This window comes from Taurulus bubalis (assembly GCF_910589615.1).
Source record: "Taurulus bubalis genome assembly, chromosome: 9".
NCBI lineage: Eukaryota > Metazoa > Chordata > Actinopteri > Perciformes > Cottidae > Taurulus > Taurulus bubalis.
The window spans coordinates 12,021,477-12,040,563 of record NC_136597.1 but is presented as its reverse complement, the minus strand read 5'-3'; the positions used below and the strand labels follow the sequence as shown (position 1 = coordinate 12,040,563).

The following is a 19,087-nucleotide window of genomic DNA, read 5'->3' as shown; positions in this document are numbered from 1 at the left end:
TACAACATTTCCTTCCTAATTGTAGTGTTGTATAAATATAAAGTAGAATAAAATGGAAGTACCTCAAAATGATACTTAAATACAGTACTTGAGTAAATGTCAGTTCCACAGTTACTGCCTGGGACAAAGAGGATTTTTAATGCAAGGAATGTAACATGAAGTGAATTAAATGAAGTTAACTTAAACACAGGTGTCAAATAATTTACAGTACAGTAACCTTTACGACCAAGTCTTATTACTTCATTGTGGCTATATTCATGCTGTTACATAACTTAATTGTAAATAAATTAATACATTAAAGGAAAACTACAATAACTTTGTAAAAATAATAATACTGACCGCTCCAGTCCAGGATCCCCTTAGGGCTGTTTAAATTACGAGGCTAATAGGGCGGTTTAGTTTGTCAGATGAGGCTATCTTACAGTTACACTGACATACAAATAGCACCGAAGGGTCTAGTTTAAAATCACACTGACTGGGATGGGACAGCTAACAGTATCTAACAATATCTATCTTAGCTAATGTTAGTCATTAGTAAGAAGTTACAGAGTGATAGGTTACATTAAATCTACCTCAATGTATTTGACCATAGCTATAAATAATTGACTTACTTTCGAAATGTTGGTAAGGATAAGTAAATCAAAGTCGATTGTTGTCGTTAGTCAGGCGGTACAGAGAGAACTTGGTTGCATAGATACGAGCGCTCATGCATAGATACGAGCGCTGATTGGCCATAGAGGACAGGTTGATTCGTGGATGCAGACCGAAAGATGATTGGCTGTCACAACCAAGAGTTAGCTCGACTCACAGGTGGCAGGGAGGCAATTTAGCGTCATAGAGCTGTGGGAGTGGTCATCTCACGGCATCTGACTATCTAACTATAAATTGTTAATAGAATGTATAGTTTTCAACACATATTTTGCTTGACTGGAAAAGAAGAAGAAAAGTAACGAGCCAGCCAGGAGTCGAACCTAGAATCTTCTGATCCGTAGTCAGACGCGTTATCCATTGCGCCACTGGCCCGCTGTGCAACATGATTGACCCGGAAGTTTTTAATTGACATCTAACCATGATCCTAGCAGACTTCTGACCCGGAAATTAATCACAGTGCTCCGTATTGAAGGACATCCTGGTTCCCATGATGCCTCTCGGGGAGCTTGCCGGGGGAGCTATGAGTGAGGATACACCTGTGTAAAAGACACCTGACACCAGAATAACCTCAAGCCATAGCGGCACAGTTTCTTTTGTTTTCATAATTTATACATTCAACCGCTGTAATACTGACATGATGTGTACACATGCAATCAGCTGCTGTCGTCAAATTATTTTATCAATAAGAAAATGATTTTGCATTTAGCACTAATTTGCTGGAGTTGATGTTTTCATAAAGACAGGACTGTGCTTTGTCGTGTATAACAGTCCCTATTTATTTGTATAGTACTGTTCGTAAAAAAACACAATACAATATATAAAGGCTGTAATTTGTGTGTGTGTTAAATACAAATACATGACATTCGAATATTCTTGTCACATTATGCCACATTGTGAATTTAATTAATGCATAAGTTGTCATGAACACCGTTCTACTTATCTTTCAGAGGTCATAAAATACAGATGTATTACCAAAGACTGTTGACAAGGGTGTAACTACATAATGAATAGCTAATGCAGCTGTGGCACAAGTTAATTATCGTCGCTTTAAAATGGAGGTTGTTTGAAATGCCAGTTGCGTCGACTCCTCGCTCCTCTTCGTTGTCTTCTCCGCTCGAATCTCCCGTGGGGAAAAGGACTCGATGTCGGGAAATAAAAAAAGAGATACACGTCCATCATCATTTGACATCAGCGATGAGGAAATAGCCAAATGTATCTTATAAAAACTAGTAAGCTAGTGTTATTCAAGGTTCAAGGATAATGTATTGCCATTGTGCAACACAAGGAGGCACAACGAAATACAGTTGTAGCCCATTTTTAACACAAGTAAGAACATGACGTGTAAGCTACAGGGCTCTCAAGTTTTTAAGACAGGCGAGAGTGACATACATATTCGTGTAGCCCATTTCTTTTTTTTGATTGGCTGATGAGTGGCACCTCGCGGCAGAAATCCAGGGGATTCGGGGGAGAAGTGCTTGATTCCTCCATGGTGAGGGCAGCGCGAACAGGTTATGTTTGTGCGCTGCGGCACATTAAATAGCCTAGAGTTTTTTTTCAGCGTGAGAAATACGATGTGTGGCGGGAGGGCGTGACTTAAGACCGAAATGCGTGACAGTCACTCTCAATGCGTGACACTTGAGAGCCCTGCACGCTCAATGCGTGACACTTGAGAGCCCTGAATCTATTATGTTGAGTCGCTAACAAAACAAAATGTATTTATCGATGAACCGTCAAGGTATTAAACAATACGTCCTTAGTTATATATTTTACCAGTCCGTTATAAAGTCAAACACAGGCAAGACAAAAAGTTAAATACACAAACCCGAATTACGGATTTTCAAGAGGGTCAACTCCATTACGCTTGTAGGCGTGCTTTGTAAACGGGGTTGCCAGGTATGCATAAATAAAGTTTCTCAATACAGATTTAAAGATACATTTGTGGATCCACCTTTCTGTTTCTAAATCATTTCACACTATAGTAAACCAAGTGTTGTGTTACTGTTTGTATTGTACGGTATAATGTAATATTATGCAGCCAGCGTTGCGGGATACTTTTACCAAATGTGGCAACCCCAAAGCAAAACAGGAAGTGTGCGCTGGCGGGAAATTCGTAATATATTAGCGTCTTTGCTATTTTGCAGGCGTTACCAAAACTACCGAGGGCTACTGACTTTTCGTGGACTTTTATTCGCTAGTTTACTTAATTTAATCTAATGTCCAGTATCAAAATCAGCCAAACAATCGTCGAGGACCGCAAAAGTGAATCCACCTTTTGTTTGTGCGTTACATTGCTCACATTTGGTCTCACGTTTCACGTTTGGCTGCAGTAACAACGAGCTTGCCGAGGTTGACAAATATTCGGGGATTTCACCCCGTCTCTAGCGGTACGTTTACCAACAGCTTGTGTCTGTTGGCTCTGAAATCATGAGGGCTGCAATGGACAAAATCGTCATGCTGTCAGATGGGGACAGTACCGCCGAACTTCAGAAGCACCTGTCCTCGCTTACAAATGGCCAGGTAACGCTACATTATGTTGTCAACTTGACCCACCACATTTTATAATTCAATTGCAAAAAATAAACTAATACAACTCTGGCACTGTCCCTCTCTAATATCTGCTCTCTAGCTGACCACTGTGATTAACAATGGCTCACTGAAGGGCAAGAAGGTCGGTGCCATGATTAAAGGCATATTTAAAGGTAAGCACACAGTGTCAACTGCTGTTCGTGGTATTAAAGATCACAACACAATGTATGACTTACACTATCATAACTTAGTCATTAAAACACATGTAAATTACCTGCTTTGTCTGCTCTTCTTTTAGGCTCCCCACCTGATTCCACTGAAGGGTCAAGCCGCAGACTTCTTGTTTATCAACACTGCATCCCTCTGTGCGAGTCTGGGGATCTTCAGACTGAGGTGGCAGCTGATATAATTGGTCTGCTGATGCTGGAGGTATAATCTATTATTATTATTATTAATAATAATAATAATGTCTCTTTGGAAAGTCACAAGTAATGACATATAAAGCAACATATTCCTTGTAACTGGCAGGATTGCAGTTACACTGGGCTCCAAAAGTGCATCTTTGAATGAGAAGTTAAATAACCAGTCACAGCTGACTGCTCAATTCTATGAATATGAGTATATGATACATGGGTTGATCACCATCACCTCAACATAATGCTAAAATATCTTAAATGTAGAAATTATTACAAACCTACTGATTTATAACCTGTTTTTACAGCATCCTGTATTGAGTTGCTGTCCTATCGGTTCTAGCAAATTTGGGATTGCAAACATTTCTTTATATACATCCTTTTCTTTTTGTTCATGTGCGCAGTATGGACTCTGTCTAATTACCATTTTGCCTCTTAATTGTTATAAACAGACTCATACACTGCCCGGACCTTCTCTTGCAAAACTAGCGTCACTTTTTGTTGAAGCCATTAAGGTGGGAAAAATGGGCAGTGGGAAATCCCTGGAGCTGTTTCCTACTGTGCTTACTGCCCTTTCAGCATGTGAAACCTTGTCTTATGGCGAAGGTGAGTGCAACTTACTAGTACTGGTAACTTTATCATTTAACGTAATATCAAACACATTATCATCTTACTTGGTGCTGTAAACTCAAAAGGTGCAAATTAGAATGTGATGATTTTCTGTCTCTTGTCATTGCTTTTTATTTTATCATAACGTTAGGCGAACTCAGTGGCGAAGAATACAAGAAACAGCTGATCAACAGCCTCTGCTCAAGCAGGTGAGGACATCTCATATTTCAAACTATATGTACACTTTACATACATTGTTTATGGAGTTCTTGAGCATATATGACAATGACAACATGCCCAAACCTCTCACTGAGAACATATTTTAGTCAAAAAACATTTGGGAAAAAACACCTATGGATCTTTAATGAATAGTAATAGCAGGGTTCTTACGGTCATGGAAAACCTGGAAAAGTCATAGAACTTTAAAATGGTTATTTCCAGGCCAAAGGTTTTGGAAAAGTCATGGAAATGTGTTATATTCATATGTTCATGACGTTCATTTACGCTGAGTTTGAAATAATGAATATGCTTTTAAAAGAAAGACGCTCAAAATATAAGCAGGCATACATACAGGCATCTATATAAATGTTTATTCTTTTAATAAAAACAGTTTTCTCTCGTTCATTTGTGTCATTTAAGGTATACTATATGCTTTGGAATTGTCATTGTTAGTTTAACTACTACATTTTCTCACTTTTTCATGTATACACCTAGATTTCACAAAATGTTTGGTCATGGAAATTTGGCTTAAAGTCATGGAAATCCATTGGTCAAAATGTGTATGAACCCTGAATAGTAGTTATAGGCGTTTTGCTTTTATTTTCATGCAGATGGGACCCACAATGTATCATCCACCTGACAACCATGTTCAGGTAACACCTTTGACGATCAGACATTCTCAGAGACTATTCAGTCTCCCACAGAATAATATAATAAAGTAGATTTTTTTCCCCACTTTTTCTTGCTGTCATAATGTTTTACAGTGTCCACTGTGTGTTTACAGATCCAATACTAGTGTGCTTGCCTCCTTTTAGGGATGTGCCCTTGTCGTCAGAGGAGCTGCAGTTTGTGGTGGAGAAAGTAGTGAGGATGTTCATCAAGCTGGATCTGCAGGAGATCCCACCACTGGTGTATCAACTGCTGCTTTTATCTGCAAAGGTAGGCGTGCATGTGCGTGCGTGTGTCAAAACAACAGGTAATCATCTTTCCTCCTTTTAAGCCTAAATGCCTGCCCTGCTCTCGGTCTGCTAGGGTTGTAAGAAACAGGTCCTGGACGGAATTGTGTGTTATTTTAAGGAACAAGATGTTTGCCAGGAAGAGGAGCAGAAACATGGAGAGTGAGTGGCTCATACACAGCAAGTGGACCATCTTGTTTTTACTCCGTATCGTACTGCCTACTTTACATTACTGATTATGGTTTTTCACGGTTTCTTGCTCAGGAACCTGGATCTAGAGGTTCAGTCCATCCCACAGGACCAGCTGAGGCACGTGGAGGGCACTGCTATCCTCCACATAGTCTTTGCTATACGACTCGACCACGAACTCGGGAGAGAATTCCTTAAAAGCTTTAAGGTTATGTAAAACTCATCTCTTGGTTATTTTTGGAAAAAATATAACTTTTTTCAATGAAGAGTGTGCCATAAATTTTGAATTACGTTTCTTCAGACGTCTTATGGGGATCTATGCCCTTTCAGCGTTGCCCTGTTACTCTCAGTGGCACGCATCCAGCGTTATGAAGAGCAGGTGAGAAAACTATCAATTTTTCCCGAAATTCATTGGAGTCTTATTTGATCTTTTCTGTACATTTATCCTCTCTCTGGTTTGGTTAGGTGTTTGACCTTTTGAAGGGGGCAATCATCAAGAGCTTCAAGGATGAGCAGCTGCAGCAGGGGTCAAAGTTCCTGCAGGACCTCCTGCCTGGGCACTGCAGTGTGGCTCAGATGATACTGGACACGGTCAAGAACAGGTCAGAGCGTCAAAACAATTAACCCTTTAACAGAAGAACTTTGCATGTCTTGATATGACTTTCTTGGCATAATTATGACAATATGCGATATTAGATTTACTATTTCATCATCTCACATCCAGCATGAACACAATATTTGTAGTTGATCATATACACTTACATTCTACACCTCCGCCTGTGCAGTGTGTTTGGCTGGGATCATGTGACCCAGGGGCTGGTGCAGCTGGGCTTCTTTCTTATGGATGCATTCGGACCCAAACCTGGACCATTTGGCAAGACCACAGAAGGGTCTTCTACCATAGCCCGGACCCCCAACCAGCAGGCATGCAAGCTGGGGGGACAGGTGCTTCTGCAGGGCTTTAAGGTATTTTATTTTATAATCCACAATGTTAATGACTGATAATTGACTACATCATTATATTTTGTTCTCATTGAAGGATGTGTGTTTCTTCTACAACAGATGCATGAGCCTATCAGAGGCGAGATACTGGACCAGGTCTTGAATCGATTAGTCTCTAAGACAGCCTCACCTGTCAATCATTACTTAGGTAATACAACCTTTAGATACTAGTCAAAGTTTTCTGGTGTACAACAGTGTCTAATCAATCTAGTTAGAAACTAGGAGCTGACTTTTCATTTTTTTTTCTTTGTTTCTGTATCATCAGATCTTTTCTCCGACATTGTGGTTTCTGCTCCCATGATCCTCTTGGAGTCATCTTCCAAGGTGACAGAGACATTTGATCACCTGTCATACCTGCCTTTAATCACTGTTCAGGGTCTACTAAAAGCTATCCAGGTACCTAAACTGACACACACACATACACATTCATATTGTAAAGATTGATTTTGTTTAATTATTGTTCTCCGTTTAATCTCCAGCCCTTGCTCAAAGTCAGTATGTCCTTGAAAGATGCTTTGATTCTAGTTCTCCGCAAGGCCATGTTTTCCAGGTGGGTACTGCTTTGCTTTTAATGATGAGGTTTATCAGTATACAATTTAATTAATCATGCTTTGGTCAACACATTTGATACCTCGACTGTAATTAAAAGGCAGTTTAACACACAAATAAAGATATTTTCTTACACGTTTCTTCCCTCTAAATGTTTCTCTAAAAGCCAACTGGACGGCAGGAAGTCTGCAGTGACCGGCTTCTTGTTGCTGCTGAAGAACTTCAAAGTGTTGGGCAGCTTGGCCTCAAGCCAGTGCAGCCAGGCAATCTCCTCTAGCCAGGTACAGTTCCAGTTAGACTGTACTGAGGCGTGTGCAGCAAAGCGGCGGGAAAACATATGCAGCTGAGACAATATGTGCAATTTTAAACATGGTCTGTTGTATAATAACTGTTTGCCTGAACAGATCCAAGTGGACGTTCACGCTCGCTACAACTCCGCTGCCAATGAAGCGTTCTGTCTGGAGATCCTAAGCAGCCTGCGGCGCTGCCTCAGCCAGCAGGCTGACGTGCGCCTCATGCTATACGAGGTCAGAGGTCTCTTTTGCCGTGTTTATTAGTTGTGTTAAATTTTGCTAACCATGTCTCATAGCCTTCATAAGCTTGACTTATTTTACTCCATCTTTAGCATCTTGCATACATATATTTCAACTTTCAACTTTTGAAGTATGATTCCTGTGTGATTCATCAGTGCAGCAGAGAACCATGTAGTGTGTGGAAAGATGTTCTATACTGAGAAGGCAAATTCTAAAATATTTCAGGGTTTCTATGATGTCCTCCGTCGCAACTCTCAACTTGCAAGCTCCATCATGCAAACCCTCTTGTCACAGGTATGTGTGTGTATATTAGGCGTTTACTGGGTTAAGTATAATAGCCTGTTTGTCATGTTATCTATAAAAGGGAGAGCTGCATGTGATGCCTTTTGTATCCTTAGCTGAGGCGGTACTACGAGCCCGAACAAGACCTCCTGCCCCCGGTGAAACTGGAACCGTGCATCACAGCGCTCGGAGACCAAGTCTACCTCCAGGAGCCATTGGTACCCTGTCTGCTTTGTAGAACTTTAGTGACTGTTTTTGCTGCGTTAATGTCTTACTCTAAATAGCGTTTGTTCCATTTCAGGCCCATCTGGTGAGCTGTACTGTACATTGCCTGCTTTGGCTGCAAAACATGCAGCGATCGGCCAACCCCAACGCTGACGACAGCGATGACGGTGGGGAGGAAGAGGAGGAGGAAGGGGAAGGATACCAGTGTGAACTACAGACAATCTTGGAGAGCATGACAAGACGCATGATCAAGAGTGAACTGGAAGACTTTGAGCTGGTATGCATTAAAGACAAGTATACAACATACACTGTGAAACACAGAACTAGATCGCATGGGGTTCAAAGGTTCGACTCGGTCTTTAACTCTCCCACTTTTTGGTTAACAGTCGGAGTAACTTTCCCAGACACTTTATTGGTTTAATTCTGTGTGCCAAGACTTTACGTTTGTAATTCAACTAAAAACGGGCAGTCTGGTTGAAGAAAATATGGGAATCCTAATGAGATTTACAAGCAGGAAGCAAATGAGCACTTCTCCTTAAGAATGAATCAGTTGAATTCTCCTGCAAGTGTTCCAACTTCCATGCTTGTCCCTGGACCTTCGCCAGATAATGTTGTGCCACTGAAAGCATCGTCATAAGCCTGTGTGTGTGCTTTCAGGACAAGTCAGCTGAGTTCACCACAGGATCCAGTGTGGGGGTTAAGAATAATATCTATGCTGTGCTGGTGATGGGAGCGTATGAGATCCTTATGGAGTACAACTTCATCAAAGCAAACTACAGGTAACAACCACTTCTCTTTGTAAAGTCAAGACCTCGTGCAGCTTATTTGTTAAAGTGATGATTTGTGTGCTTGCCTCTGTGCGTTGCAGTAAAAGCCGCTTTGAGGAGCTCATGGAGCTGTTTAACCGCTACCACAAACTGGCTGAGATCCTGAAGGAGAAGTCTGGAAAGGGTCGAGTGCCTTCCAACAAGAGTCCTCGCAGTTTACTCTCTTTGGGCTTCATATCAACTCTTCTCACTGTGCTCTTCAGGTAAATGCTTTTGGTCGCTATGTTTACATGGGTTACAGTGACACCTACTGGCTCCATCTGATTATAAAGATCACATTTTAGGAAATTGAATCACAATATAAAACAGCTTTTATAAAGACGGTATTACTCAGGGTATGCACTTGTTTTTGTTTTTTCTACTACATTTATCAAAATGACAATTGCAAATAAACTTGAAGAGCTAAACATTATAAATATTTTGTTCACTGAATCATGGGTAGTATTGGCAACACCAAAACATTCAAAAATAATACTAGATTGAAACACGACTGGATTGTTTGCTGAAAATATTGCATTTCTTTTGTTGTCTTTACAGGGACAGCAGTCAGAGCAGAGAGGAGGCTCTCTCAATCCTTCGCTCAAGTGGGGAGTTTGTGCGTTACGCAGTAAATGTGGCTGTACAGAAGACCCAGCAGCTGGAGGAAACCGGAAACACAGATGGACCCGATGGACAGAACACAGACAGAACCTTTCGCTTCCTCTGTGACATGACAAGGTCGAAACCCCTTAGCCTAAATAACAGCATCTAGCTCGGCCGTGTTTATGGTTTTGTTGTCTGTGACATTGTTTGACCAATGAGAGATCTGTCCTGGCATAATCCAGTGTGCTGATGTGGCGTTACACCAACATCCCCAGCATCGTGGAGGACGCGGGGAAGAAGGAGAAGCGCTCCAGCTTGTCCCTGCTGTGTCTGGAAGGTCTGCTCAGGATCTTCACAACTTGTCAGCAGCGCTATCCAGACAGGATGGCCCAGCTCCTCTCCACCATGGGTTAGACACGCTAGACACAAACAGTTTTCAAACCGTAAAAGCAGTGAGTCTGAACAGCACACAGGACGTCGTCACATTTTGTGTTTCTTGCAGACATCTCTGAGGACAATGCTGAGCCAGCTGATGGCAACGTTACAGAGATGAACTTCTTTTACATCAGACAGTTTCAGGTGCACTTACACAACATTTATTTGGTTATTCTCTACTTATGTGAAAAATTACCTCCAAACATTTCTGGTGGAAAAGTGTGAGCCAGCCCTATTCATCGTTTCTGTTTCAGAAGCCTGACTTTTAACTATATTTCACAGAATGTTTAATCAGGATTGGGTTTTTTTTTCAGACAGAAATGCTTGAAATATACTGAGCACTGTTAATTTTCTTTGCCTGTCAACAGAGGGCTCTGTTCACACAGCTAAGTGGAGGTGAGGAAGAATTTAACAGCAAAGAGGCTCAGCTGCTGGTCAGCATCTTGAGTGTGCTTTCACGCCAGCTAAAGCCCTCCTCCCAGCAGGTAGCTGTACTCTTCAGTACACTTCACACAGCAAACTCTGTCCTTTTCCACTAACGCGTGTCTTCATCTACAGTTTGTACAGATGATCACGTGGACTGTGAAAATCTGCAAGGAGACCAGTTTTGGTGAGTGACCGCTGACCTAATCTTTGCGTCCATGTACAGTACGGTGTGTTCTGAGAGCTGTTTGTTACTCTCATTTAGAGGATCCTGCTTTCTCCAGGGGCCTGCTCTCGCTTCTCTTCAACCTGCACGTCCTCTATAAGAGTCCTGTAAGCCTGTTGCTAGAACTGTGCCAAGACATCCACAGCCAACTGGGAGATATTGATACGGTACACACAATTACAGAACACCAGCAATTTGGTATTACAACTTTACAGCCATTTGATTTTGGCAACGTATCTAATCATGATTTTACTATTGTACATATACATTCTACAATAACATGTTGCACGTGCCTCCTTGTACTGGGGTCAAAATTAACATGTCAGTCTTTATTCTGCCTTTTCTTTCTGTGTGGTCAGAATGTGGAGGTGGAAAAGCAGTCTCACTTTGCTATCGTCAACATCAAGACTGCAACCACAGGAGTGGTGAGTGTTGGCTCTTACAAGCAGAAGCTTCTGATTTGCTGTGACATCAATAGCTCAGAATCTTTTTGCACAGTGTGCTCACCATCATCATCATCATCATTTTTAATCTGTCGTCCCAGCTGCTGGTCCTGTCTCAGGTTGACAGAGTGCTTGATGAAGTGGACTGGCTGATTGCCAGAAAGAAAAGCCAGACATCCTCTGACAAATCGGGTTCTGGTAAGAAGCCTTTCACACTGATGCTCAGTTGAAGTAATGCTGGGAGTTGAGAGGGGACAAGGGAAGAGATGCATCTCTGTCAGGGAATGGTAATGAAGCTTGTGTGATGTTTCATTCTTGACATGTAGGCGAGGTCACCCAGACGGCAGGCCGACAGGATCCAATAGAGAAAGCAGTGACGCTGCAGCTCGGGACTCTTTTGACGGCTTTAAATGAGCTGGTCCAGACGGCGCTGCTGCCCGGGACCTGCACCATCACACTGCTGAGAGAACTGAGTCGCACGTACACTACCCTCACCACGCTGGTCAAATATGTACGCATGTGTCCCGCTCAATGATCTCTTGACTAAATGTAAAGTTGTTCCAGTGCGACATTCATTTCTTTTTTCCATGTGTTTTAGTACATCCAGGTGTGCGCTAGCCAGCAAGGTGCACTACCAGCACGCTTTGAGAAGCTGGTGAGTTTTGTATTGTTTCTCTTGTTTGACTATTCTAATACTTTGTGTCATGCGAATCAAGTTTTCTTTTTCTCCTGTGCAGGTCAAGCTGTCGGGCTCCCACTTAACGCCACAGTGCTACTCCTTCTTCTCATACGCACAGGTACAGCACTATTGTAGATTAGCCGCCGCCAGAGCTTCAGGTTTTCAGACAAACGATAATCTCTCATTATGATTGCGGTAGCACTTGATTTTTCAGTTATGGTTAACTTCAGCTTCACGTGGGACTGTTGATTTGTGTTTTCTTTATTAGAGTAGAGAATTCAGTGGAGGTGCAGATGACAAGAAGAAAAAGAAAAAAAATGACGTGAACACGGCTCCCTCTGTAAGTAATTTCGTCCTATAATTGTGTTATTAACGACTTTCAAGTTATTTCTATATCAATAATGTAGACACACTGTAAAACAAACAAGATTTAATTGTTTTTCTTTCTTTTGGAAGGCAAAGCTTCTGCGTGAGACAAAAGCCATCCCCAACGTGATCTTTAGTATTGAACAGTATGAAAAATACCTCATCACACTCTCAAAGAAATCAAAGGTATGTGTAAACTAGATTGCTTGAGGTAGTTGACAAAAGAAAACTATAAAGAGTTAAAACAGACCATTGAGAAAAACGCATAACGCAGCACTAAGGCGTTATTAATTAGGCCCCTCCCCTCGTACACAGTGTTTCACCAGTGCCTGTGTGTGTCTGTCTAGGTAAACCTGATGCAGTACATGAAGCTGAGCGCCTCAAGAGATTTCCGGATCAACGCTATCCCTCTGGACGAAGCCCTGCAAGAGCAGGATGAGAGTCAGGGGGTAAGTCTCCTACTGTAACAAGCCGCTCCAAAGGGCCACGCTGTCTTTCCTTACACGTTCTTTTACTTGATCACATTAGTCAATACAGCACAATGTTCAACTGTGTTCCCACGTGTGATGTTTTGAAAAACATCTGTTCTGCCTTGAACACTCTGCTGGCTGAGATCTTATAGTCCGTGTCTTCTTTCAATCCTTTCAGACCAATGCGTCGCAGGATGCAGAGGAGACACCCGAACCCAAACAGAAGAAGAGGAGACAGTGAGCCAAGACTCACTTTGTTGGAATCACACATCTCCAGATTCCTCACGGATCTTGAACTTGACCTGTTGCTAAACAGCCTCCTGGCAGTTTAGGTGTTTGAGCTGCTGTTCTGAGTGCTATCTTCCTTTGTTCAGAGAGCCCTTAGTGACATCGAGGATTTGGTACATGTCCAATGCCTCACCTGTGGAAAGTTTGCACAAGTTTGTTTAACACTCTGGTTGTATTCACTTCATTTAGTAACGCATGCATTTCTAAACATGTTAGTTGTAGCGGTTTCCAGTGGCTACTTTTAAGAATTGCATTAATAGAGAGTAGAGTTGTAAATACATATAGTAATACTTAAGATTGTCCTGTTTGATCAGTTATTTGATACATAAAGGAACTACATTGTACGTAATTTCAGTACTCCTTTTCTGGTGAGGTCACGCAAGGCTGTGTAATGCAGTGCAAACATAACCTGAAAGGTCATTGACAATGTAAAATGGCATCTTGATTTTCGACTTAGAGGTGTGTGTGCGCATACTTGTTTTAGCCAGATTGAATTGATTCATTCATGTTTAAGCTACCTTCAAATGAAAAAACTACATGTACACATATTTCTTTGATACCTGCAGGTATTTGATCCTCAATTTGTCTTTTTTTTTTTTATCCACATTGTTTATATCACACATTTAAAATATACATATAATATAACTACTACTACGACAGAAAAACAAATCAAGGCTAAGGTGTGCAGGACTCACCGGGTGGTAGGTTGTATCTCCGTTCCAGACCTGTGGGGTTGGAGGGAGTCACACAGTCCATGGTGACCTCCTTCCTCAGACACTGGTCAATGTCTACTGCACTGAAGAAAGCCACTGACTGGGGAAGGTCCTGCAGGCCTAACGCATGGGAAAACACACTCCTGCAAGAGACACAAGCGCACACTCAGAAAAGCTGCAAAGTTTATTGCTTAATCCATAAAAGAACTTCTGATGAAGCGGCGAGCAGACCTCGTAAGCAGGTTTGTGATCTGAAGTGCCAGCGCTGCTCGGTAACGGTCTTCGCTTCGGACGAGGTACCGCACCTCGTCGTGGATGCTGATGCAGAAACGGCCATCGATGTCGTGCTCCTCAAAGAGCCACTTCATGGCCACCAGCATCAGATGTAGGTAGTCCACTGCCGAGCTCTGGACCACCCAGTTCACTCTGCTCGTGATGAACTGACAAACAATGTGGCAACATCTTAATTTAAACCGTATCCGGCTTTTGAGAAATGTGTATGTAATTCACTATTTAGGAAAATAAGTAATTTCTTCGTTAAAAACAGTTTTTATGATCAGATTTTTAAGCAGTAAAAAGGACAGTAAAATAATACCCAAAAGGCAATAACATCTCTTACAATCAATCCACAAAATGATACTATTTGGGAGAAAGTGTTTTGGCTGTTCAAGCTAGTTGAATACAACCATGTTGCTTAGATTAGTGCCTCACGTCATCCTTAACTGCCTCGGGCTCCAGCGCTCTGCTAATCCTGCAGCCTAGAACTGGAGTGGCCGGCTGGGCAGAATGAGCAATACTCTCCAGCTTGTTGAACATGTCCGACTCTGTACCTCCAGCCCACAGACGTTTGTCGACCATGTCCCACCTCTTCCGCCGCGAGCTATGGGGCATAAAAGAGGGAAATGAAGGAACAGAGCAACTGAGACGACATGGGAGAGTATATTGTGACACTAAAAGTGCCTGTCAATATCCATGTGATGTTTTACTTGCTCCCTCACCACTGTGAGGCCAGTCTCGTGATCCTCCGCAACTCCTGCAGGGTGACACCTCCGTCGTCTTCCTTCTCCACCTGTATACCCAGCTCATTGACCAGCCACTCGCCCTCCTCTGACAGCTGGTATCTGATGAAACGTATAAAACACAAACGGGTAGCGCTCAAGCTCGATTGAATCACCTTTTCCACAAACTACCCAACCCAAGTAAAATATAAACTCGTAACCTGAACACACAACTACCGAGAGTACCTGCGTATGCCCTTTGTCAAGGCGTACATCTGCTTGGCCTTACTGGCAGCTTCTGCCTGACCGAGGCGGTGGTTGAACTGCATTAGCAGCCTCTCGGCAAAGGGTTGTCCCGCACCATAAATGCGTCCGTAGTTGAACACCTTGGCGTGCTCTCGGCTGATGCCCACAGTATCAGCAGTGCGGCTGTGCAGGTCGGTGCCTTGACTCTTCTTTCCCTGAAGGGTCATCCAGCCAAAAGCCGTACAACCTGAACACAGCAGAGGCACAAGATGAACACAGGTAACATCAAACTTATACGACTTTAATAACATGGTGTTAAAGAACTATACGATATATAATCTCAAGAAAAATCTCACCATGCATGCCAGCAAAGTGAGCCTCTCCAAGCACAGCAGCAATCCACAACTCTTGAGAGTCTACGTCTGCTCCCACCAGGTGATATCCAGGTGGTACCTGCACCATGGCCTTCAGCTCACTGCCGACCCGGTCCCGCTGGACAAACACATAAAACAGTCCATTCAAACACCATTTCTCTCAAACGGTCCTCTCAGAGTTGTGTTTCTCGTTGTCGGCTCTGATTCTAACCCGCGCATTACTGGCAGTTAGCCACGTTGGCTCCACAGCTCTGCGCGTGACCGTTCCAGCGGTGACGACTTGCGGCAATATGGCACCATACTGGCCCTCTTCATCAAACTCTTTGTGTCTTTGGGAGACAGAAAGGTTGTTAAATAAACAGCCAGGACTTTTCCCCACTATGTGGCGGATGAATAAATGAAGGACAGCTATTGGTATACCAGACAAACCTGCTGACAATACGAGGAAGCTCTCCCTTTCTCAGCCACAGCACCATCTGAGAGCTACAAAGACACAGTGAAATCCTGTATTCACAATCTCAATGACAAACGGATGAATACATATGGTGGAAACTGAGAAGCACCTTATACGCTTGTGGGCATTCCTCCAGAAGGACACCATTTTGTTGATCTCCAGCGCTCTCGTAGCGTTGGTTCCACCGTGTCCAGCTCTGAGAGTACCATCCTCCATCTTGGACAGGAAGTCTTTTGAAAAAGGACTGCCGACATTGTTGTGATTGCCGTCCTGAAACACACACATTCAGCGAGACCATGAAAGCAATTCGATCAATCAACCAATCAATCAACCAATCATAGTTATTCAGGTCGCTCGAGGTAAACAGTGAAACTTCACCTTATGAGGTAATTTGAAAAACCAGCACCCTGGGATATCTACATCGTTGTAGGGACCAATTCCGTGGTGATAATGGCAGTGGCTTTCCTCCGGGGCATAACGTGGACCTTGAGACTGTTGTTGATACACAATGCAAAATATATTACAACTAATTACTAATGTTCAATTTCAGCACAGTGAAACAAAACATGTCTAGAATAAACCACAACACGCTGCATGTTCGACAAGATAGTGCTACCAGGGATTAAAGTGCAGAACATTTGACTGCAATAGAGTATTAAAAGTGTTCATGTTACAAAGTCATAAAGCACTTGTAAATGACAGTGACCATTTCACTCACTCCGTTTTTCTTACTCTCCCCATTTTTCATCATTCCGACTCCAGTTTCCTCCGTCAGAGTCTCCAAGGAACCGAACTCCTCCATCTTGAGATGAGGTTAAGAAACGCACAACAACAATTTCAGAGGATTCCCCATTTGAGCCCTTTATTATATACCGTAAACCTTTTGATGAAAGGTCATGCTGCATGAGCTACTAGTTGTGGCACCACTGAAGTTATAAGAAACGTCTCTTTCATATGATTCATGAAAAAGTCACTTCAAGAATGAGGTCAATTACATTACAAGCGTATGCACCTTTGCCCACACTGTGCTGTCTGTCCACTCGAGGTCATCTGAAGGGTTAAAGTCCAGATATTCAGGCCGCACTTTGCTGTTCTGCTCACAATACTCTCTGTAAACACTCTCAATAGCTCTGCAGGACGGGACAAAGCGTTGCTCAAATAAACACATATGCCATGTCGTGAGAATCTCAGACTACATAATGTGTGTCTCGATGATTTAAGCACAGTGTATTCAGTACCTGTGTGGACACACAGGCCCTGTACTTTCCTCCTCAGGTCCCAGGTTATCCCTGCGTCCAGGAACCAGGTAGCCCCACCCATGTTTCTCTGTGTAATGCAGGGGGAAACCGTCCCACGTCAGACCCATCAGCTTGGGAGTTACTCTCATCTGTAGACTGATGAGGTTAGCTCCAGGGGACCAGCTGTCCTCCTCGGACATCTTCTCACACAGCTTACGATACCACCTGGAGAACACAGTGAGGGGGGTGAAGGACTGACTGATTATTGGAAGGCTGGGCGGGGCTTGTAAGGGACTTTACTTACCCTGGATGTCCAGGCAGATGTTGCCTTCTCTTAGGAAGTCGATTAACTTTTTCCTTCAGCTTCTCCACAGCCAGCCTGCTGGGGCAAGGGCCCGCCATCTCCTCTTCAGTGGGTGGACCTGGGTCTGATATCGCAACAACTCAAACTCAATTTCATCTTGGTTTTCTTTAACCATTTCTGCAGATTATAACATTGGTTTTGTAAACGTGGCTCTCGATCTGAGCATATACCTTCATCCCAGTCTGGAAGAGGAGCAGCCACTTTTGTTTCGACTGCTATTTTGGATTGTTTCTTCTTGCTGGCTGCTACTTTCTTCAGTTTAAACTCCTGCACATCCCACTCAAGATCCCAAAGCCAGGGGTCGTCTTTGTATCTTCAGAAAATAACAACATAAAACCTAAATCCCTTGATATACAATGTGGATGTTTATATACAAATCACTTTAAAGTACCTGGCCCTTGGAGTTACGGAACTACAGATTATGCATACATGGTTAATCCTTCTATTCATCACACACTTAAGGCCTGATTTAAATAATGCGCTACAATCAGAAACGGGGTGATAAATAGGTGCTCTTCTCACCTGTCATCCTGCAGCAGCTGGCAGGCATCGTCCGCTAGAGTCATCAGGGACTTCTTCATCTCTCTCTGGAGCTCTTCGTAAATGTCCTGAGAATCTTCCAGGTAACGCCCCCAATTTTGATTGACAGGAAGGTAGCTCACACCCATCTCCAGCATCCCTGCAAACGTCACTGGATGAGGGCACCTTATTAAAAAGGTAAAAGAGATGGAATCATTATGCAGCATTGTATACAAAGCAATGTCATATTGGCTAGAAAACCAATAGATATAAAAGGAAATAGAAAATGTTTGTGGGTTGGGAATAACCGACCTCTCCATGAAGAGTGGAAGCTGTTCTGTGAAGACTTGATGTGTGGCTTCGACATCCATGGCGCAATACTGCATCAACTCCTGAAGAGGTCAGTAAAGCCATATGTATTTGTCAGTACTTCATGATGAATGCAAGTCATTTAGGATACTTTAATATACGGTGTATAAATACATTTGGCCTGATACCAGACAATTTGACACAGAATTTGTCATGAACACCTGACCTGGAAGTTGTTCCTGACATCCGTCATGCTGCCCTTCACAAACGTCTCTCTGGCTTCTTTCTGCAGTCGCGGCCCTCCCACGTACAGAGCATGGACATCCGCCAGGTTATTAATGCTGCTAATGTTTACCCAGTCCCACGAGCCAATCTACACACAAAAACATCATAGTGAGTTTTGCTGATGACAAAAGCCAAGGGACAGACCTAATCAAAAGATCCTGACACTTTCAACAAAAGAAAAGCTGCGACATAACCACAATTAATGCATGCTTTAGCTGAAATGTAGTGGACACAAACCATTGGACCCTCCCTTTTCTGTCCAGCTTTTTTAATGTGTTGCTTGACCTCCTGAAGACCCCTCCTTTTGCCCATCTTATTGGCCATCCACAGTGTTCGCTGGAACCCGGTCAGCCCAGAGATGGCCATGTGAAGGCTCATTGTGTCCATGAAGCGCACCTTAGAACCCTTTAGGAAAGAACACACTGTTTTATTCTGGAGTGTACATACAATACCTTGTATGTCATACACAGGCAGGTACATGCAACTTGGTACATTTACTCATGCGAATCATACAACGATACAAGATACAAACAGAAAGAAAAAAAAGGGGCAAAGTGCTAGAAAGCAAAGTTGTAAATTAACGAAATAAAAAACAAGGACAACCCCCCCCCCCCCCCACACACACACACACACACACACACACACCCCCTTTGAATACTGACCTTTAGCAAGTATTGCTCCTTAATGAAAGATC

General features: G+C 42.8%; 2 protein-coding genes across 2 annotated transcripts in view; one reads left to right on the top strand and one right to left on the bottom strand.

Annotated features, from left to right (window-relative positions):
* Positions 1-3,075: 3,075 nt before the first annotated feature.
* On the top strand, positions 3,076-12,922 carry fanci (FA complementation group I; the record flags this gene model as incomplete). The annotated part of the gene is made up of 37 exons (XM_079223641.1): positions 3,076-3,168; positions 3,278-3,350; positions 3,476-3,606; positions 4,043-4,196; positions 4,351-4,408; positions 5,030-5,071; positions 5,234-5,357; positions 5,451-5,536; positions 5,639-5,771; positions 5,865-5,942; positions 6,029-6,165; positions 6,349-6,529; positions 6,626-6,713; positions 6,831-6,961; positions 7,045-7,115; positions 7,281-7,395; positions 7,519-7,641; positions 7,873-7,941; positions 8,046-8,147; positions 8,231-8,431; positions 8,812-8,933; positions 9,023-9,184; positions 9,519-9,698; positions 9,806-9,972; positions 10,066-10,142; positions 10,367-10,483; positions 10,557-10,608; positions 10,687-10,814; positions 11,007-11,072; positions 11,192-11,288; positions 11,417-11,601; positions 11,689-11,745; positions 11,828-11,887; positions 12,038-12,109; positions 12,226-12,321; positions 12,483-12,584; positions 12,784-12,922. 37 exons carry the CDS (start codon positions 3,076-3,078, stop codon positions 12,844-12,846), a joined length of 3,993 nt encoding a protein of 1,330 aa, XP_079079767.1. The 3' UTR covers positions 12,847-12,922.
* polg (polymerase (DNA directed), gamma) overlaps positions 12,904-19,087 on the bottom strand; it is a 7,638-nt gene continuing 1,454 nt past the window's right edge. Inside the window, exons 3-23 of the mRNA XM_079223642.1 lie at positions 19,056-19,087; positions 18,631-18,798; positions 18,335-18,481; positions 18,112-18,191; positions 17,803-17,985; positions 17,451-17,593; positions 17,221-17,344; positions 16,917-17,141; positions 16,691-16,808; positions 16,397-16,480; positions 16,057-16,170; positions 15,788-15,948; positions 15,654-15,707; positions 15,436-15,553; positions 15,207-15,342; positions 14,851-15,097; positions 14,605-14,727; positions 14,318-14,486; positions 13,838-14,046; positions 13,589-13,749; positions 12,904-13,026 (exon numbers count right to left, since the gene is read on the bottom strand). The exon at positions 19,056-19,087 is cut by the window's right edge and continues 164 nt beyond it. Coding sequence (XP_079079768.1) covers positions 12,962-13,026; positions 13,589-13,749; positions 13,838-14,046; positions 14,318-14,486; positions 14,605-14,727; positions 14,851-15,097; positions 15,207-15,342; positions 15,436-15,553; positions 15,654-15,707; positions 15,788-15,948; positions 16,057-16,170; positions 16,397-16,480; positions 16,691-16,808; positions 16,917-17,141; positions 17,221-17,344; positions 17,451-17,593; positions 17,803-17,985; positions 18,112-18,191; positions 18,335-18,481; positions 18,631-18,798; positions 19,056-19,087 — 2,861 coding nt within the window. The 3' untranslated portion in view covers positions 12,904-12,961. The remainder of the gene's footprint in view (positions 13,027-13,588; positions 13,750-13,837; positions 14,047-14,317; positions 14,487-14,604; positions 14,728-14,850; positions 15,098-15,206; positions 15,343-15,435; positions 15,554-15,653; positions 15,708-15,787; positions 15,949-16,056; positions 16,171-16,396; positions 16,481-16,690; positions 16,809-16,916; positions 17,142-17,220; positions 17,345-17,450; positions 17,594-17,802; positions 17,986-18,111; positions 18,192-18,334; positions 18,482-18,630; positions 18,799-19,055) is intronic.